This window comes from Salvelinus namaycush, chromosome 27 (genome assembly GCF_016432855.1).
Source record: "Salvelinus namaycush isolate Seneca chromosome 27, SaNama_1.0, whole genome shotgun sequence".
NCBI lineage: Eukaryota > Metazoa > Chordata > Actinopteri > Salmoniformes > Salmonidae > Salvelinus > Salvelinus namaycush.
Window position 1 is genome coordinate 25,972,193 of NC_052333.1, and position 22,023 is coordinate 25,994,215.

A 22,023-nucleotide genomic window follows, 5' to 3' on the forward strand; every position below is an offset into this window, starting at 1 on the left:
GGTGCAAAGCTCTGGTCCAAGTTAGAACATTAAGAGCTGATTAAAAAGAATGACCTGCACTATTTTTCTATTCCCTATGATTTGAAAAGTTTGCAAGGGGGATGATTCCAAAATGTAGTCACAAAACCTGTTGACAACAATGTTATTTTATTTAAAAGAACCACACTTAACACGGACAGTCATTAGGTATTATGATAAAGGTTATGATAAAATAAAACAAAAACATGTAAATTCTTAAACTTCTTTGAGAAACAGAAAAAGTTCTCACAAAAATACAATTCAACGACCAACATGATGTCACATTATTTGTCATGCATTACTGTATGATCGTGTCAGTAATGCTACTGGTTCAGTAGAGCATGGAGTGTTCAGAGTATTCACTGTATGCAGGAAGTCAGTATTGGATTAGTAGAAACACAGAACTGGAATTCCTTCTTCATCCTATTTCTATGAGTAGAACCTTTAAAAGTTGATTTGCTGTGCTATTTATACTGGTTAGTTATCTTAAAACATTTGTCCATCATGCATGTACAATACGAGAACACTTGGTAATCATGTTACGGACACAACGATATAGATATTGTATAGCATTATATTGTATAATTGTATTATACTGTATATAACATAATATATTCATATTTGGTAATGTAATGGAAGCTTAATAAAATTGTCAAAAACACATTTGGAAGACTAAAACCTACTAAATTCTGAGGTTTACGTTCAATTTCCATCCACCCTTTTAAGGGAAAAATACTAGATGTACAGATATGCCTCAGGTTTAAACACCCTACATGGTGCAATCCAGTACTGTACATCCCCAAATCAGTAACTTCACCATAAGAACAATATTGTCACCGCCTGCTATCAGTTGACCTTTACAACTGCAAAAGCACCATAAAAACATGCAATAAACCACAGTAATACTGAGCAAAGCTCGAAAAACAAGTCATGCTTGGTTTTCTTGTGTTTTACCCCATCGAGAGCCTTATATGACTTCTCACTCACGGAAGCCATCACACACTTGTATTTGTGCTCTTAGTAGAACTACCTCCACCACTTTCAATCCACCTGAAGTGCATTGAGCCTAAAACTAAGCCTTGACAGGCCTTTCGGGAAATAGTTTGATAGGCAAGAATTGTTCTGTAGATTCCATTCCACTTCATCAGGGAAAAGTCTCATGTAGGGACATAGAGCCTGAAAATTCCTTCTTGTGTGCCCAGCGTTTGTGTCAGCCTGTGTCTTGGTCTTACCCTCCCTCGAGGTCTGGTAAAGGGGGAGGGCAAATACTGTAGGCTTGGTTGGGTCACTGTTACGGGAAGTGTGCACTGCAGCTTGATGCATTGTCTCCCCCCTGGTGGACCCGTCTATGAACTGCTGCTGAGTCGCCGACGAATCAGAGATGATGGCTTGGTCTCCGTGTCCTCCTGGTCACTCTCACACTGTCTCTGATGACGAGGAGAGATATAGCAGGTTAGTTCTCTGTTACCTTACTCACACTATAGGGCAGACACAAATCATAGTGTGCTGGCTCGGTTATTTTCTTTCACATTGTTCTTTCCAGAATGGTTCCAGCAACTATGGTGCATGTACAACATTGCTTGTATTTGAATACAGTCAAGTTCTTTGCAATGTTTTCTACTTCCCCCTCCCTTTTTATTTATTTATGTGATTTTCCTCACTCATTCTACTCAAATATTTGGCCTGCATTTCAACTTCTGATGATATCACCCAACACATTAAAAGAGATTAGCAAACCTTGGATGATAAGCCATGAGTTAATGATACAGTAGGCTATATTACCTGTGTTTTCAAAGCCTGGAAATATTTTATGTATAGAATAGAATTTTTGCAATTAATAACATTTTTAGCAATAGAGGTTGAAATAGGGGGCACTCTTTATTCAAATAATGTAATAGGTTTCGTTCAAGTGTAACTCTTAGTTAAACTGTCATGACAGCCTTACTCACCAGTTCCTCATCCGCCAGTGCACTAGTCTTACATATCATCTTCAGTCGATGCAGCCGGTTACACACCCATACCATGTTATATGACATCTAGCGAGAGAAAGAAAAAAAGAAAGAAAGAAAGAGGAAAGGAGATATGAAAAGAGAAAGAAAGGAGGAGGATGTCGTGGGGACATAAGAGTCAGATGTTATAGACAGAAAAAGACAGTGTTATTTGACACTACGATGTATACACCCTGCTTCTCAATGTACACTGAAGAAAAATAAATGCAACATGCAACCATTTCAAAGATTTTACCGAGTTACAGTTCATATAATGAAATTAGTCAATTGGGGAAAGGGGGATACCTAGTCAGCATTGAAGGTCCCCAAGAACAGTGGCCTCCCTGATTCTTAAATAGAAGAAGTTTGGAACCACCAAGACTCTGCCTAGAGCTGGCCGCCTTGCATAACTGAGCAATCGAGGGAGAAGGGCCTTGGTCAGGGAGGTGACCAAGAACACGATGGGGACTCTGACAAAGCTCTGTAGAGATGGGAGAACCTTCCAGAAGGACAACCATCTTTGCCGCACTCCACCAATCAGGCCTTTATGGTAGAGTGGCCAGACAGAAGCCACTCCTCAGTAAAAAGCACATGACAGCCCGCTTGGAGTTTGCCAAAAGGCACCTAAAGGACTCTCAGACCATGAGAAGCAATATTCTCTGGTCTGATGAAACCAAGATTGAACTCTTTGGCCTGAATGCCAAGCGTCCCATCTGGAGGAAACCTGGCACCATCCCTACGATGAAGCATGGTGGTGGCAGCATCATGCTGTGGGGATGTTTTTCAGCAGCAGGGACTGGGAGACTAGTCAGGATCAAGGGAAAGATAAATGGAGCAAAGTACAGAGAGATCCTTGATGAAAACCTGCTCCAGAGCGCTCAGGACCTCAGAGTGGGGTGAAGGTTCACTTTCCAACAGTACAAGAACCCTAAGCACACAGCCAAGACAACACAGGAGTGGTTTCGGGACAAGTCTCTGGATGTCCTTGAGTGGCCCAGTCAGAGCCCAGACTTGAACCCGATCTAACATCTCTGGAGAGACCTGAAAATAGCTGTGCAGCGACGCTTCCCATCAAACCTGACAGCGATTGAGAGGATCTGCAGAGAAGAATGGGAAAAACTCCCCAAATACAGGTGCCAAATTTGTTGCGTCATACTCAAGGTTGTAATCGCTGCCAAAGGTGCTTCAACAAAGTACTGAGTAAAGGGTCTGAATACTTACTTAAGTATCACATTTACATGTTTAATTTGTAATACATTTGCTAAAATTTCAAAACCTGTTTTTGCTTTGTCATTATGGGGTATTGTGTGTAGACTGATGAGGGGGGAAAAAACACTTTAATCCATTTTAGAATAAGGCTGTAATGTAACAACATTTTGAAAAATTCAAGGGGTCTGAATACTTTCCGAATGCACTGTACATACAGTCACCAAGAAGTCTGCCAAATGTCTACCAAGCCTTCAAAATACGTCATAGAAGGTTTCAAACTAAGATCTTATCAACATATTTCAAAGGCCTGCCAGAGTTTCAAAGACACCTGCTGAGATTTCAAATTCTGCCATGGAGTGTGCTAGTCCTTGTATCACCAAAGAAGAAGAGGAAATAGGACAAGAAAATGTCCCTCCATTAAAACCCCAGAAGACGAGAAAGAAGCCATAACCCTTCTCATGTTATTAGGGATTCAGTTTGTCTGGTTCTTCTCACTTCAACTGAATTTTCCCCAAGTTTGAGTTATTCTTTTGTAAAACAGATTTTTTAATTAATAAATGCTTTAACCATTTTAGGCAATCAAAGTTCTTTCAACGTTACAATGTACATTACACCATATCTGGGCGATATACAGGACTTGGATCCCTAATGACATAGGTAATAGTCTTCTTCTGGGGGTTTTAATTTAGTTATTAAAAAAAATCCTATTTCTGCCTTTTCTTTGGTGATATACATATTACTTCACCCCCCCACACACACAATATTATTAGCACTCAGTAACGACAGCAAAATACCTAGCGCTGCTAATGACGTAGCTAAACCATATAGTGCTGCTATGGTCATAACTAGCGACGCTAATGACGTAGCTAACTAGCGTTGTTAGCTAGGTTTGCTAACGATTTAGCTAACTAGCTAGCGCTGCTAACGTCGTAGCTAACTTGTTACCGCTGCTAACTACGTAGCTAAATAGATGGCGCCGCTAACGTCTTAAAACTAAGTTGTTAGCGCTTCTAACTACGTAGCTAACTAGCTAGTGCTGTTCATCTGAACAAACATCACAGGCAAAAATATTTCTAGACTCCTTAACAAATTTACGGCCTGAAATATTTTGATGGTCTTTGAAATATTTAGCCGCTTTTCACAAAACTTAACAGCATGAAATATTTCACTGGCAGAAATATTGAGTAGACCGAAATATTTAGCAGGCCTTTGAAATATTTTGCAGCTTTCGACCAAACTTCAGGCCGAAATATTTTGCAGCCTATCAAACTATTTTGACGCCTTTGAACAAAATTCGCAGCCTATTATTTTGAAAGCTGGTTAGCCCATTAGGGAGTAGACTTGAAAAGGGCCATTCGAACAAAACGTTGCCGCCTCACATTCATGTCCTATTTGTTAATTTAGCTCCAGAAGACAAGCAATGACCTCAGTTTGATTTCATTATGTTTAATAAAACACATGCACATTTTCAAGATTTGAGCTTCATTCAGTGTCATAATAATATGTGATATGGCATAAAATGATATGATATAAATAGGCCATATATCCTACTCACCTTCCATTTCCTCTTGGCATTGAACCTCTTAAAGTTCTTCATGTTGATGGAGGAGCGATTCCTGTTGGCCACCTGTTTCCGTGTCAGAGGCTAAAAGAGAGGGATAGATAATAAGTGAAGGAGATACAATTAATCAATGTAGAGATTAAAAACAGATACACATATTAAACGTGCATTATACCACAGCCTTTCTGAATACTCATTTCTGATTGATTAGAACGGCATTCTAGAATGGACATTAAAACCAGATAACGGGACAGTTGGAAAATATATCGGGACACCTTGCATTCGTGAAGCAATAAGCGCCTACACATGCAAACTTTACTTGCTACAAAGTTACAGAAACCTAATCCAACAACCACACAAACGCAGGTCCAGCGAGGGAAAAAAAATAGCTACCATTGATTTATTTTTGCAGAGATATATTTTTTTAGCATCTGATGTAACGTGGTGAGTGATACGTGTATTTCTCTGTTCCTACTGTTGCAGTCATGACGAAAGTGGCGCTATGCTGTCAAATACTCCCACGTTTATAGTTTGACCAGCTGTTTTCATCAACTGATATATTTTAATTTGCTTGTCATATTGGCAGGCTTGCTAGCAACAAACTATTTAACCTAGCTTCTAGCCTAGTGTTTGATATGCAACGCTATCTCCTCGTAATTAACAGTGTTGAGTGTTCTGACGAGAGGGCCAACTTTTCTAGCTATGCCAGGCAAAATCGGGCATTATCAGCTCATTGTTATGGATGCATCCAAATGAATGTCAATAGAAAACAGCTACTGCAGAGGTCGTGACTGTGTTAGCCGTTGGATAAGAACGTTGCCATGGAACATAAAGAACGAACGACTGGGTCGTCCATAAATATCAAAACTATACGAATGAAAGACTGGGTCGCGTGTCTTTCTACCGGTACATGTGTGCTTATAGTATTGTTTTCTTTGGCAACTGTGGTATAAACGCCAACGTTCTGTACTTTACCTCTGCTTCGCCTCGTCCATTATTTCCAAGGTAATGTACAGAATGTCAGCGTTTATCCTTTCCACATTAAACAGTTTGTAAGGAGCAAAGCCTTGTGCTGCTGACTCTTACCTTGATCCAGGGGTGCTGTAGACACTCCTCAGCTGTAATTCTCTCACTACACATAGACAGACCGACAGAGAGACAATAAGATCAGTGCACACAGACACCACAGGCGGTCAGACAAAAGGCAATCTATTAATTTGATACGCGAGTTCATATTCTATCAATAGCGTCTGAAATAGAAAGCTGTCATTCTCAGCTGTCGTTCTCTCACTACACAGAGACAGACAGACAAGTAACACAGAAAGTTAGACAAAGGGTGATCTATTCATACAATACACAGTTCCTATTCATTCTATCAATAGAGGCTCAAAAGAAAGTATAGTGGCTGAAAAAAAACTAGTATCCGTCCATTTACAATAGGTGCAAAGTCACAAAATAAGTGATGCTTTCACTATTCCAGTCACGTTCCATATTTGTCTTGACATCATAATAGGCCAAATTACCCATGACCAATGCATTATTTACTTCTGATCTTTCACTAAGAGCTTCTGGATGAAGTCTTTGGCCATGGCGCTGGTCATGCTGAAGTGGTGGTCATCAAACTTATAGTTCAGGGCTATGATGTTCCTCAGCGTCTCCTCGTCTGTGTCCCCTTGGAACGGGGACATACCACTCAGTCTGGAAAAAGGGGAGTCAGAGGAAAGAAGGTTGCTGTTACTATTGCCCAATTCCAAGTCAACAGAGAGGAAGATGGCGCTATTGCCACATTGTTAATACCGATCTGATTAACTCTGCAAATAGCAGTGCTGGGTGATTTGAAAAGTCATAGTCAATCGATCAATAATATAATAATACTTATAGCAAAAATGTTTGTAAATTAAAGATAATCTGTTGAAACAATGAGAATAGAAAGGTTCAGACCTTTTGTGAAACATCACAGCACATTTGAAACATATATGGCAAAGATAAATCAAAACTGGATGGTGTTCAGAGATGGATGGGAGGGGTTGAGGGTAGCTGAAGGATGGGACTAAAGATAGCTATTGTAAAATACACTGTGTCCATAAAATGTATATAGTATGTATAAACTAGAAGTAGAAGCCTAAGTGTTGTTGTCCATTAGTTTAATCCAATTAGGGGAGGGGTGGTAGAGTTAGGAGAAAATAATAAAGGCAAAATGATATAAACTCAGCAAAAAAAGAAATGTCCTCTCACTGTCAACTGTGTTTATTTTCAGCAAACTTAACATGTGTAAATAATTGTATGAACATAACAAGATTCAACAACTGAGACATGAACTGAACAAGTTCCACAGACATGTGACTAACAAATGGAATAATGTGTACCTGAAGAAAGGGGGGTCAAAATCAAAAGTAACAGTCAATATCTCATGTGGCCACCAGCTGCATTAAGTACTGCAGTGCATGCTGTGACACACCGCCCCAGACCCTCCACCTCCAAATCGATCCCGCTCCAGAGTACAGGCCTCGGTGTAACGCTCATTCCTTCGACGATAAACGCGAATCCGACCATCACCACTGGTGAGACAAAACCGCAACTCGTCAGTGAAGAGAACTTTTTGCCAGTCCTGTCTGGTCCAGCGACGGTGGGTTTGTGCCCATAGGCAACGTTGTTGCTGGTGATGTCTGGTTAGGACCTGCTTTACAACAGGCCTACAAGCTCTCAGTCCAGCCTCTCTCAGCCTATTGCGGACAGTCTGAGCACTGATGGAGGGATTGTGCGTTCCTGGTGTAACTCGGGCAGTTGTTGTTGCCATCCTGTACCTGTCCCGCAGGTGTGATGTTCGGATGTATCGATCCTGTGCAGGTGTTACACGTGGTCTGCCACTGTGAGGACGGTCAGCTGTCCGTCATGTCTCCCTGTAGCGCTGTCTTAGGCGTCTCACATTATGGAAATTGCAATTTATTGCCCTGGCCACATCTGCAGTCCTCATGCCTCCTTGCAGCATGCCTAAGGCACGTTCACACAGATGAGCAGGGACCCTGGGCATCTTTCTTTTGGTGTTTTTCAGAGTCAGTAGAAAGGCCCCTTTAGTGTCCTAAGTTTTCATAACTGTGACCTTCATTGCCTACCGTCTGTAAGCTGTTAGTGTCTTAACGACCGTTCCACAGGTATGTTCATTAACTGTTTATGGTTCATTGAACAAGCATGGGAAACAGTGTTTAAACCCTTTACAATGAAGATCTGTGAAGTTAGGGATTTTTACAAATTATCTTTGAAAGACAGGGTCCTGAAAATGGGCCGTTTCTTTTTTTTGCAGAGTTTACATATACACACAATATATGGGGGATTGGAAATGATGCAGACAATTACATTAATGGAAGCCACAATCTATCTACCCCACCACAAAAAAAATATTTTAAAAATCATTAAAAATGAAGGGTTATGGTAGGCCAAGGGTTGATTTGGAATTGGGCATATGTGTGAATCCAAACGTACAGTAGCACCCCCCTTTTCTCCCCCAACTTACAGTATGTAGGTGATCACTCCGATGCTCCTATAGGGGGAGGCAAACACAAACAAAGAAAAAACGTTGTTGTTATTTTGCTCACGGAGGCCTAGAGAGACTCAGTTATTATCTCATTATCTTAACTTTATTCCAATGGATGTAGACATTAGAGCTGTTGTGGTGAGTAGTTTTTTAATGCTTGCTTTTGTATTTCTAAAAGTACTATAATCAGCTGTCTCTGGCAATTTCCTGTTTAAGGTTCTGGTGGAGAGGCATGACACATCGAAAACATAAGCTTGTCTGTTTTTCCCTAAAATAAACCTCAAAGATAAACACAGCCATCTGAATGCTCCTTTACTTTTCGGGGATAGTCACAATGTGAAATGTCCTGGGGTAAGAATTGTTCTTTTTTTAAGTCCCTCAGTTTTGAGCACCATTTATTAACATTGTGCTGGAGCGCATCTAGGTACACTCATATTCTACTGTACTACAACCAAATCCAACCATTTAGACTCCGACCAGTTCATTTCTGTGTATAAAAACACCGTATTTGATTTGATTTAGTCGAAACCCACTAGAGAATCAGATTGTTATACAGTGTCTGAACACATAGGGTGTACCTAATGCATTCAACCAGAAACAGTCACACTGTTTAGGGAAAGCGTGCCTACACATGTCCAAACGCATCCCAGGGGCTTATTCATCAAGATGGAAGGGGGTCATTTTAGGTGTCTGTATATGTTGGAAGAGGGGGCAGTACACACACTCACCACATGTCGACAGCTGTGCTCAGAGGTTCGTAGTTGATCACTTCAGGGGCTGAGAGAGAGAGAGAGGAAGGCAGTTAACCCCCAACAACAACAACTGCTCCCTGGGTGCTGATGACGTCGATTAAGGCAGCCCCCTGCACCTCTCTGATTCAGAGGGGTTGGGTTAAATGAGGTGGAATTCATTCAGTTGTGCAACTGACTAGGTATCCTCTTTCCCTTGTATTTACTGAAATGCTATACTGGTTTGGCAATATCTACAAATTGTATTTCATGCCAATAAAGCAATCGGAGAAACATGTCTATGCATGTAGCTGCATTTATGACAAGCCCAGAAGGCCTGTCAGACTTCACACTGCCTGAAGGAACAATTTCAAATTTTTAAGAATTCAAAATGAACACTGCATTCATCAGAAAAACATGAATAGATTGTTCCTACAAGTCAAATAACTCCAGTGGCTTTGAGATAACTTCCTCCACCAGTCGCATTGTATTACTTAAACCTACCGTACAGTAGCTGCTACTGGTGGGAAAACACATTTGAATTCCAAACAGGAAGAGCTTTGTAACCATGCCAACCTTATCATGCTGGCCAAATCTGTGTTGAAGCAGCTAGTGTTTGACAACAGCTCTTTGTCTTGGGGCAGCTGTTAGGATTTTAAAGATATTTTTGCTTTGTTATGCATTTTTGCTTTATGATATACTGTTTTACTAAATTTGTAGATTTTAAATATATGTAGAATATAATTATTATATTGATAAGAGGTTTCTTACATTTTCTGGGTTGGGGGTGTATTTTACTTATGACTGAAATAGCGACTATCCTATATCCTCCAAATCACTTCCTGTTTCAACTGGATTTGCAACCCCCCTAGTTTATCATAACACCATCAACCCAGATCATGACACTGCACTTCTTTCACTGTCTCCATGGAAAACGCTGGACCTGGAAATACACGCTAACTTCCACAGAACACAGTAAGGACTGCATTACAAAGGGCCTGTTCCAATTCTTTAATAATGCATCTGTTGTGAAGGGTCATGCCACTCCTACAGTCTTCTAATTGTCTCCAATTACCCTAGACCGTGCCCCTTTCCATCACTTCTGTTTCCACGCCTAAATCACGCCACTTTTGTCTTTTCCCACCCCTTTCAGGTTCTATTTAAGTGGCATGCTCCTTCCTACACACTAGAATAGTTTGCTTGGTGATGCCACGAGGTGGCTCCATCCTGCCATTGTGCTTGATATGATTAAGTAAGTGCCTTATATTGTAGGAGAAATGTTAACCATGTATATTATGCTGCCTGAACTTGTTATGTTGTATCCTTTATATCCCTGCTATGCTAATAGGCCTTTTGTGTTTAGCCCTGGCAGCCTTCTTAGTTTGTAGTTATATGTTAAGCTCATTCCCTATAAGTCACCTGGCACTACTTTGTCACGTCAGCAGCTTTATGTTGTGTTCCTAATGTTTCCCTTTTGAATCTCCCTTCCTGACCACTACATCCAATCCTATCTCCAAGGCCTTAAGAGCCACATCCTAAAGCACAAGCCCTACCTCTGTTCCAAAACACTCCCCCATGTGCCTCTGTTCGTTCCTGTGTTTGAACTTTGTTTAATAAATACCCCTAAACCTGGATTCTTGTTCCATCTCCTGATTCTCATTCTGACTGATGCACCATGGTGGCAGAAACCGTCCTGAACCTAGCTTACAGTCTGTCCTAGTCTTTTTCTAAAGTATCCTTCCTCCCTCCCTCAATCAGTGGTGGGACAATTGGATATAACGAAAGCAATGTGTTTCAAGAATCCAGTACTCAAGAATCCAGTCATGTCAGTGCTTCACAGCAAAGCATGAGGAAGGATGCATTTACATGGTATTTAAACTGGGCCTAACTCATATGAAATGACTGTACTACTCACGAATATACTGGGGGGTGCCACTCATGCACTTGTACTCCTCCCCTGGCTGGAAGCGGTGGGCCAGCCCAAAGTCGATGATCTTAATGTCAGTGTTTGGCGCCATCTTGGCTGACAGCATGATGTTTTCCGGCTGATTGGGGAAGGGGAGTAAACATGTTACATGCAAAAGGTCAATCTGACCATAATGGTCAATTGCATGCTGACCGCACTCTGACCGACCGGCACGCAAACAGCATGTTCATCAACACTAGTGAACAGGCACACTCCGTTTAGTGGCACCTGTGGATACAAACATGACCATGTGCGGTAAGCGTGCGGCATGGACATTTCTGCTAATAAGTAGCAGTATCAGCATGTTTGTCTTATGTGGTTTTGGGATGGATGAATACAGATATGCTCTTCTCTTTTCACAAGTACTTATGCCTAAAAGCCTAGGATTTTGGATTCAATAAATGGACAGGCTTTGATGTGTTACTATTTTCATGCATACTACTACATTAGCAGTGTTATTGGGGAGGTAAGAGGTTAGATGTAAATCACTACCACAGACTATTGCAGCACAGGATTTCTAAATGTCATATGGAGTGAGTAACAAACTAAAGATATGTAAAATCAATACACTAGCATAATTTACCTTTAGGTCAAAATGGCCTATTTGTTTGCTGTGCATAAAGCCCACACCCAGTAGTATCTGCTTCATGAACTCGATCGCTTCGCTCTCTGTCAGGTTCTCCTTCTCAGCAATGAAGTCAAACAGCTCTCCTCCACTAATACTGAAAGAGGAAGGAGGAAAATAAATGGAGAGAAGTGTTAGAACTTAACTATACTACATAATTCAGCTACTTCATGGAATCAATGACTTGCCCTGCATGTATGACCTGGGTTCAAATAGTATTGTTTTCTCCTTCCTCCCCTCCCTCCACTCACAGCTCCAGCACCAGCACCACCTCGGCCCGGCTCTCGAACACATCCTTAAGGGCCATGATGTTGGGATGCTGCAGGGCCTGCAGGACCTCCACCTCCCGCTCCACGCTCTTCCTCTCCATGCCCAGCCGGCTGCTGGCGCACTTCCTAATCTTCAGGAACTTCCCAGCCCAGTGAGCCCCCGTGGCCCGCTCGCGCACCTCCCGCACCTGCCCAAAGTGGCCACTGGGGCGGCGACAGAGTGCAACAATTTATTTACTTGTTTGGAAACATCTTGAAATGGGTAGGTACTACCTGAGTTTGTCCAATAAAAATATGTTCCTCCTGAACACAACACAGATGTATTTATGTAGCTGTTCTGCTATGTCATTTGTGATGTTGAAAAGCAACAAGACTCAGACATGAGTAGTTTCTTTCTATTCACAATTCGGTCCGTTTCTTTATTATTTCAATTGCATACGTTGAATTTTAGTTAACATTGACCTATGCAACAAGACAGCATATGCAAAATTGACCTTGAAAAGCAACTGAATTAAGAGTTATAATCGCTTCCTCACTTAAACAGCCTCATACAAGAATACCTTTTATAATGACCATCCTTACCTCCCAAGTACTTCTCCAATCTCATAGAGGTCTTCCACATTATCAAGCTTATTAAAGACTGCCATACTGATCTTCTTCTCTTCAGTTTCACCTCACTGTATGTTACTGTTGGTTCACATCCATGTGCTGCATGGTGCTTTCAACTATGTCTTCACAAGGTCGGGACCTGAACAAAGAGAGAAAGAAAACAATTAATATCACAGTTCTAAGGCAAATGTGATAGCATGCAGGGGTATTCAACTCTTACCCTGTTAGGTCCGGAGCCTGTTGGTTTTCTGTTCTACCTGACAAGTAATTGTGCACACCTGGTGTCCCAGGTCTAAATCAGTCCCTGATTAGAGGGGAACAATTAAAAAATGCAGTGGAACTGGCTTCGAGGTCCAGAGTTGAGTTTGAGGTGCATAGGGGATGAATTGAATCCTGACTTTTTTAAATTATTATTATTATGGACCCCATTAGCTAATCTTTCTGGGGTCCAAACACAAGGCACATCACACAAAAAACACCACTACATATTTACAACACAAAACCAATATTGAGACGTGCACCCGCAACTCAAATGTTCAGACATATCTTCAGTTGAGGCCAATGGATGATTTTAGCTCGAGTCCAATCTGAAATATCTGAAATTAGGATTCCGCTCATAATAAGAAGAAGGCTCTATAGAGCTCGCCAGCTTGTAGTTCTAAAACACGGAAATGAGCTACCTCTGGTTCGTTCAGGCATCCCTATGGGAAAAATTAATGGCGAAAGAATAGGGTTCTGGAATAAACGCAGAAAATAAGGTCTGAGGTTAACACAGGCTTAGGAGATCTTATATGTTTTGTTATATGAGATAATAGCTGTCAGTTAACATGACCGTTATTAATTATGAAGCCTTTGTGTTTTTTTAAATTACATAAATTCACAAGAAGTTAGCTAGCTGATGATCTCATAGAACAAAACGTACAAGATCTCCTAAGCCTGTGTTCACAGCATTTATACAAAACTTCTACAAAAATGCCATTCATTTTCTCCATAGGCTTTGTCCAACGAACCATGGCTGATTTAGTGCTTACAAAAAGACCCCATTACTGTTTCTATCTATTGCAGCACAAATAACTTAAAACCACAAATAGTGATAGAACAATGACTCAACAGTAGTGGCATGAGGGTCATTCCATTTGATGTCAATCACTTTTTTAACAAAACTTTCTATATGCATTTGCCCATGGTAGAAGTGGTCAGAAAATAACTTTTTGAACATGAATGCCAAAACATTTAGGAGATAGAGGTGCTCAAAGTTGACCCATTTTGCATACCCACCCTACCCAGTGGTGGAAAAAGTATCCAATGGTCATACTTGAGTAAAAGTAAAGATACCTTAATAGAAAATTGCTCAAGTAAAAGTAAAAGTCTAAAAGTATTTGGTTTTAAATATACTTAGGTATCAAAAGTAAATGTAACTGCTAAAATATACTTAAGTATTGAAAGTAAAAGTATAAATAATTTTAAATTCCTTATATTAAGCAAACCAGACGGCATTATTTTCTTGTTTTTAAATTTACGGATAGCCAGATAAGTGCATGAATTTGACCATTTTCCTGTCCTGCTAAGCATTCAAAATATAACGAGTACTTTTGGGTTTCAGAGAAAATGTATGTAGAAAAAAGTACATAATTGTCTTTAGGAATGTAGTGAAGTAAAAGTAAAAGTTGTCAAAAATATGAATAGTAAAGTACAGATACCCCAAAAAACTACTTAAGTAATACTTTCAAGTATTTTTACTTAAGTACTTTACACCACTGACCCTACCATGAGACATCCATATCTTCATCACTGGAAAAGATACACGGCTGAGTTTGATCATTTAAAAGCTTTCAAAAGGGTTGTCAAACTATTTGATAATTTCGTATATAAAAAATGTTTAGTAAAATTTTTTCCTTTTTTAACATTTAACGTTAATTATCTTTTTTCTTTTTCACATATGTTGTAGCTTAGACCATATTTTACATCATCTGAGGTGTTTGTGTTGTGCCCGCCTTCGGTTGAGACAGGGTGGGTGTCATGTTTTGGCTGATATATGTACTAAAATGGGGATACAATAGACATTTTAACTTTCAAATTGGAGCACAAAGATGGTGGAAGATCAACAGATCAGAAAATGTGACTTGAATGGGAATCAGTGGTTGGAACCGGTTCAGGGAACCGAACCGAAAACCAAAAAAGCACGAAAGTGATCGCTAGTGTTTCGGAACAGAACGGTTATTTTCAAATCTTGAGAACCGTTTAATAATGTTATTTTTAGTTCCAAAAATATTCCTAATTTCTAGAGTATAATTCTGTAATTCAGTGACGTTATAATGCTAGTAATAGCATAAACACATTCCAATTCACGTCATGATGTTCAGTGCTTCAAGTCAAGCACACTCCATGTCCACCACTCTCTCTCGCTCTCTTTTTGGGCTTGCCTGTTTTGCATGTTATTTTGGCATTAATACGTGTCACATATCAGTTTGCAAACAATGTAAAACATATATATCATTGAGTTAATAAAGCGGCATACAAACATGGTCTCTTTTTTGTTTTCTTGAGTAAGAGAACTCCAAAATGCAGGTGTTTCAGCCTAGCTCAGTGCATTCTGTGGTGGTGGGGCAAGCCAGCAGAAAATATGGAGCGTTACACTGTGATTGGCTCAGTGTTCTGTCACTCATGGAGACACTACGTCACCTCCAGGTCTAAGGGTAGACTTCGAAAATGTTAGCCCATTGGGTGCTGCCATAGAGTTACATTAGAAGTGCCCATCCAAGAAGGCTCAAGGTCATCGGCCACAGATAAAATGACATCAATCACATTATATCTACAGTAACTTTGATTGGACTGATCATGTCAACATCATACTTTCAAAATCTTAGCTAGCAGTCATCATCATGAATCAAGTCGACAATCTACTGGCAAATCCTTTTTAATCTTTGTCATATGAAGAGAAATAATGAAGAGATATTATAGATTAAACGTATCGGTGCTCATTGGTCATTGGACATAAACATTACACAACAAGTTGGAAATCGCAAGTTCAACAATGAGTGGTTTGGAAGGAATCAGTAGCTAACTGTAAGTTCAAGACAACTGGAAACTTGGGAAAAACGAGCTACGACTGGGACAATACATTTTAACTTTCATCCAACTCGGAATTGTAAATCAGGAACTCTGGCCTCTTTCTAGAGCTATGACTGAAGATCACTGACGTCATCATGATTCAACCTCTTTTTTTACAGTTCCAAGTTGTCTTGAAAGCACCATAAATCCAAAGAAGGCCTTTGATGATAACATTTGCCCACGAAGGACCACCGTGCTACCTTCCTGTTCCAAGTGAGCACAGCACAACAAGGTGAGTCCAGAAATGTCTTGTATGCTGCTGCATAAATTATGTAATATGCCAGGGAGACATGTATATACTGTAGCTAAGAAAGTAATACTAAGTGTATGTTGTGTAGTAAGCTGTTGTGCCTCACCCTAATAATTTGGTCTATTTTAATTTCTTAATTTTCACCTACTGTTCTGACTTAGTGGTGCACATGTAGCCTATAACCTGTTTTTGAGAAATGTAATAATCTAATATTGTAAGAGCTTTCATTGTCTGCTTAAATGCCCCCTTTATTTATCCTACGGTTCTGACTTGGTGTACAGGGAGAACACTGTAAGAATGGCCCATGTTCTGAATTCTGTCGCTGTACATTTCAAGAGTGCTGAACAAATAGTTATATTGACGACATCCGTCCTAGCTCGCTCATTAATGTCTTAATCGAAATTACGGATTGCCTCTTATCCGCTTGTCATCCCCTTATGCCATAGTTTGTACATCTCAATTGTCAGTAGAAACCACATTTGTTCAAGCAAGTCAGCCATATCAGCTTGGTTTTTTAAAAGGCAGTAAATGAGAATGAATAAACTGTTACGCTGCCAGACAAGGCTCCGCTGATAGCCAGGTGTAGCAGTGGTAAGGTGTTGGTACTGCTGTTGGGACAGTTTTATGTACGCCCTAACAGTTTTAGGGCAAAGTTTGTCACCGTTATAGTGCAATTCATGTATTGTTTAGTGTTGTGTTGTGGCTTTGCTGGCATGCATCCCACATTTTTCACTTTTTTTGTCCCACCAAGATTTACATGCTAAAATCGCCACTGATCTAGACATTCTCACATTTCTTTTAGACTAACATTTAGTTTTCAACAGTGGTGATTTGTATAAACCTAGCTGTCTGTCTCTCCGACATTTGCAACATTGTTTCAATATTCAAATTCAATCTCGAACTATCCCATAGTAATGAACGTGTAGGGGTCGGGATGAGGAATAGAGGCAGGCAGCGTTTCTCAGCCAGTCGAAATCATGAATCAGCTGGCATAATTTTTATGGATATATACAAAGAAATGTCAATTGAAAAAAGGTCAAATAAAACAAAGAACAGCTAGTTTGCAGTCTTTTCAGCTTCAGTTTGAAGTTATTGTGTTAGTTGTGTTGTTGGCTTGCTCCTTTGAACAATAGTGTCCTAACGAGAGAGAACATTTTCTATGCCAGGTGAAATCGTGCCTCATTAGCTCATTGTTATGGATGTATCCAAATAAATGTCACAACAAAACAGCTTAAACAAATGCAGCTACTGTTGTTATTCTGTCTGCACTGTTTGATGTCACTATAAGTTAGCCGTAGTTGGCTAGCTAGCAAGCGAGGGATAAGAACGTTGCCAGCCAGTATGGCAATGGAACATTTAGAACAAACAGATACAGAACAAAAAGACTGAACGACTGGGTCATGTTTCTGGCAACTGAACCAACAGAACGAACGACCAGCCGGCTTGGGTAGCAACCCTAGATTTGTTTAGGGACTATATCTTGTGGAAGGATGAAATAGCATGAATAAATTCATCAAAATAATGTTTTTAATTAATATATGTCAATCATTATTTGAATATGTTGGTAACCCGTTGTATAAATGTGATAATGCCCTCGAAGCCGGTGTTTGGACTTAATCTCGGGCCTAACAACACCCATGCCAATATATCCTCCAAACACCAGCTTCTCGGGCATTATCACTTAATTAAATGGTATCAAACTACACAATTTATCTTTACCAGTGATAAAGACATGGATGTCTTGTGGTATGGTGGAGTTTGCAAAATGGGTAAACTTTTAGCACCTCTATCTCGTAAATGTTTTGTCAGTTCTGACCACTTCTACTATCGGCAAATATGTATGGGAAGTTAAGTTCAAATCAAAAGGGGTGCGGTCAAAAAGTTATTGAAATCAAATGGAATGACCCATAAGCCTTTATTAGCAGTGAACGCAGAGGGACTGAAGAGTGAGACAGTGTTTTGAAGTGAAAGTTCACAGAGTATTACTCTGCCTCTACCCACAGTATGAAAACAAACGTGATTAAAATAACAGGCTAAAACCCTCAGAAAGCCTCAAGTGTCAAAGTGCATCAGCCCATGCATCAGTGAGTGTTTTTTCCCCCTTGGTTATGTAATGTGGCCCTTTTGAATATTCTCAATGGAGATTGGTGATCAGTTTTGAAAGGATTACTGATGTTAATTGCAGGGAAGAATTATCCTTGTCGGCGTCCAGTCGTGCCTAATATAATGAACCAAATACAGGGAGGGTGAAAGAGAGAGAAAGAGAGAAATGCTGACAACGAGAGAAAAGCATGTTGTCTCCAAAAACCAGCGACAGACAGACAGACAGACAGACAGACAGACAGACAGACAGACAGACAGACAGACAGACAGAGCAAAATATGGTGTGAGGGAGGGAGGCAGAACAAGACAGAAAAAGAAAGAGATAAAAGAGAGCGAGAGAAAGGGAGTGAGGACAAGAGGGGTCAACTTCAACGGTCTGCAGTCATATAGAGGTAATGTACATGCGCCGAATACAACTGGTGTAAACTTAAATGTGTCTATTTGTGACAGCATGTGAGTGTTTGTGAGTCTTCCTGTATATATACTAACTACAGAACACAATAATATCTTTCACTCTCAGACTCTGTCTGACAGTTTTTATGTGCATGTCCCCTCCCCTGCTAAAAATCATTCACAAGAAGACATTCCCGAGACTCCCCTCATGATCCACCCCCAGCTTCCCACCCCAATACCAGGAAGTCAACAACATGACAATATCCTGAGAACAACAGCGTTGATTCAAGAACCAGCTCCCCCGCAACTCCAAAACCACCCCTTCCCCAAATTACACTACAGTGGAACAATGGCGCTTGTCTATGAACGGTGCACTATGTCATCATGTCAAGAGGTCTGATAAGCGGCTAAAAGTGAGGCCTCGCTCCTAAATGTGGGCCAAAATAGACAGACAGACCGTGGCTTTACTGTCTTATCTAGGGCACTCTATTCTGAAGAGTAAGTGTGAAGAAGCGGTTGTTTATGGGTGCCACCAGCAAACTGGTGTCTGTGTGTCTGTGTGTGTGTGTGTGTGTGTGTGTGTGTGTGTGTGTGTGTGTGTGTGTGTGTGTGTGTGTGTGTGTGTGTGTGTGTGTGTGGGTGTGTGTGTGTGTGTGCGTGCGCTGGCTGACTAGGAGCCCCATGAAACAAAAAATGCCTTGTTATCATTCATCTATCCTCACAAGAGATGAGTCAGAGATAGACAGTACAGTTCAGTTCTGGTGAAAATATGCCATCATCATGGAGTGTAGAGAGACTGATCTGTTCTGAGATAACTACTGCTCAACCCACTTGATGTCAGTGTGGGCACAAGCCATGGACCAGTACCATGTAAACAGAGTGTATTCTATTCTGCCAGGAGCAGAGCTCAAATTTGCAACCTTCTGTACAACAACACACGCCACTCAAAACCCACTGTATTAGCCAATTGAGAAAGAGACTAGTCTGGCCCTCCATGAGCGACAATTGACGTTCAGATTTCAGTCATGTCCCCAATGTACTCCAGCCAACATGCTATGGGGCAGGAGTGTTTCACATCCAATTCACGTTTAGATGGAGCATTTGGCTGTTTCGGCTGCCGGAGCCAATTCACCTCTAAACAGAACATGTAAGGTCCTTGGACTATAATGAGTAACATTAGGCTAATTTAATCCATTATTGGGCTACTGCAGATCCTGACGACACTGGTGTGTCTAAGGGAATGTGATCTGTTCATTTTTCAACATTATGTTGAGTTTGGCCTCCCCTGTGTGTGTTTGTGTGTAAATATAAAGTCGTTGACCAGCTAGTCATAGGATAGCACTTGTAGAAAATACTAAATTGATCACCACATAGAGCAAAACATTTAGGGAAGATTATGATAATGTGGACACCGCAAAAATAATATATGAAAGCTGAATCGGTTGGAATTGGGGAACTATGAAAGTCAATGGAGAGAAAGAGAAGTGAGGGTGCCTAAACGTTATGCAAATAAATATCATCAGAAACTCAGATGAACCAGTTATGAAAAACAATCCCATAATTTACTCCAAAATAAATGGTGTGTAACGTGCCCAACTTTCTCATTTTAAAAATGCCAAACTTCAGATTCTGACAATCTATTACTACCATCAGAATATAGCAGAACACAACCCAAAAATAAATGTTCTATTTCAAAAGGTATTGCAGTTTTTCATCAAACTCAACTAATCGGGAACGATCGAGAGATTGCAGCAGTGATGCGCAATGGTCTTTGAGAGAAAAGTGGGTGATGAGAGCGGCACATCGTTTATTATCATGAGGTTCTAATTTATTGGGTAGCCTGGGTGGTTTACATTCTCACATTCTCACACACACACACACACACGTATATATATATATAGAAGCATAAATCAGAGAAAAACCAAATGCGTCGAGAAGATCGTCAGGAGAAACACTCACCCAACTGAATGCCAGACCAGGCTCTTTTGCAAACTGAAACAAATAAGTGTTTGTTCTTCTAATGCGTTGCAATTACTTTTTCTCGGTGACAAGTAGTAGGACAACTAATCAACGACGTAGCAAACTTCCCTGTGCATGTGTAAATAGGCCTACAGTCAGAGTTCTTTACAGTTAACCGTGGAATGCGGAAAAGTTCACCCCTCCTTCGGTTTATGCGTAACTTTGTTGGGAGTGCTTGCTTGCCTAGATGCAAACCCGCTATGACTAGGTTGTCTCTAGTTACCAAAGTCACAAAGTCAACATTGGCTATCGTAACAATTAATGATTTTTTTTTTTGTTGCTTTTTGGTATTAATTTAATGTTAGGTTTTGGTATAATGTTAGCAGTGCGGGTAGGTTAAAAATCATTTTTTTAAGAAGAGACATTTTAGAAATAGGCGTGGTTTGGCCATAATTATGACTTTGTAGCTGTGGTCTCCAATGATAACGCCACTACGGAGTTCCTCATTGTAGTCGTGAATTGCTCAAGGAAACAACGCAGGCGCGCGCACACACACAGATATTATATACAAAATATATGGATTTGAAACTCTCACAATGAATATGTTATGATGACTACTGGAATGTGGTACTTGTACAATACAGACAACGCATTCCTATTCTATTAACACACTAATCTGAGTCTAAAGTTTAGTTGTAAATTGTAACAGTGGGAGATATCACGAACAATGTCCCTAAGGAACATCAGAAGAACATCAGCTAGACAAAAATGAACAACGTTCAACCCTATGCAGCAGTGTTGTAGTACTCGAGACCGGTCTCGGTCTTTTATAGGCAGTGGCAAACCTATCTGACATAGGTTTTCAGTGTGTGACAGGTTCGTGATTCTGAAAGGACAGCAACGGTAATACCAGCGCACTCGTTTAGGAGAGTGCACTTTTTTGTAAACCACAACGGGCCAATGGTGTAGTGGAAGCTATGCAGGTATATACCGTATACCCACTTTTTTTCTACAGTGGGTATTGCGTATACTCACTTCTTAATCCCCACGGATGCTTATTAAAGTAGTGTAGTGGAGGTATACGACTTATCAATTATGTAGTACAATAGTGAAATCATACACAAAGTAGCCTACACAATCGCAAATCACGTGAAATGTGTTCACATGCGCGCTGCACACAGCCTAGTTTCAGCAGAATATAATATGTAGGCAGCAAGCGCGCGCAACTCTCAACTGGTTTTGGCATGGAGCAGTTTACAGAAGAATGACATCCGTAGCCAGTAGGTAGGAAATATCAATTTATGATATCTACCAGTAAATGCTAACTAAGGCAACAATGATTATGTAAACCAGGTACTGAAAAAGTTTGGTCCGCAGTCTTGGTTAGTTGGCTATTTGTGATGTGCAATTCAGTCATCATGAGCTGTTTGCATCAGGGGCATACTGTAGGCATGAGTCGGCCTTCGTGGACACCCACTGGGGAGCCAGGCCCACCCAATCAGATTGAGGGAAAAACAAAAAAAGTATACATTATTATTACAAAAAACACAGTTCCACTCACCAGCTGATGATAATTTGAAACAACCCTTTCCTTCAGCCAATGACCAAAAGCACACTCTTTGGCCTCTTTGGCCTCATGGGTGGAATGTTATTACTATTTTTTATCATAAATAATAAAGATTAAAAAAATTCAGACAAAAAT

At 40.4% G+C, this 22,023-nt stretch overlaps 1 protein-coding gene across 2 annotated transcripts; it reads right to left on the reverse strand.

Moving 5' to 3' along the window:
• Nucleotides 1-128: 128 nt before the first annotated feature.
• LOC120022671 (death-associated protein kinase 2-like) lies at nt 129-20,555 on the reverse strand. Of its 2 annotated transcripts, XM_038966655.1 has the most exons (12): nt 20,322-20,555; nt 12,479-12,644; nt 11,879-12,100; nt 11,586-11,724; nt 10,952-11,081; nt 9,037-9,085; nt 8,288-8,314; nt 6,322-6,474; nt 5,863-5,908; nt 4,771-4,860; nt 1,968-2,054; nt 129-1,445 (listed from the first exon to the last, which is right to left on the reverse strand). In XM_038966655.1, the coding sequence occupies exons 2-12, from the start codon at nt 12,541-12,543 to the stop codon at nt 1,365-1,367; spliced, it is 1,089 nt and encodes a 362-aa protein (XP_038822583.1). In that variant the 5' UTR covers nt 12,544-12,644; nt 20,322-20,555; the 3' UTR covers nt 129-1,364. The 2 variants fall into 2 exon arrangements, with proteins under 2 accessions (XP_038822583.1, XP_038822584.1); XM_038966656.1 differs by lacking the exons at nt 12,479-12,644; nt 20,322-20,555 and having other exon boundaries at nt 11,830-12,032.
• Between the last annotated feature and the right edge of the window lie 1,468 nt (nt 20,556-22,023).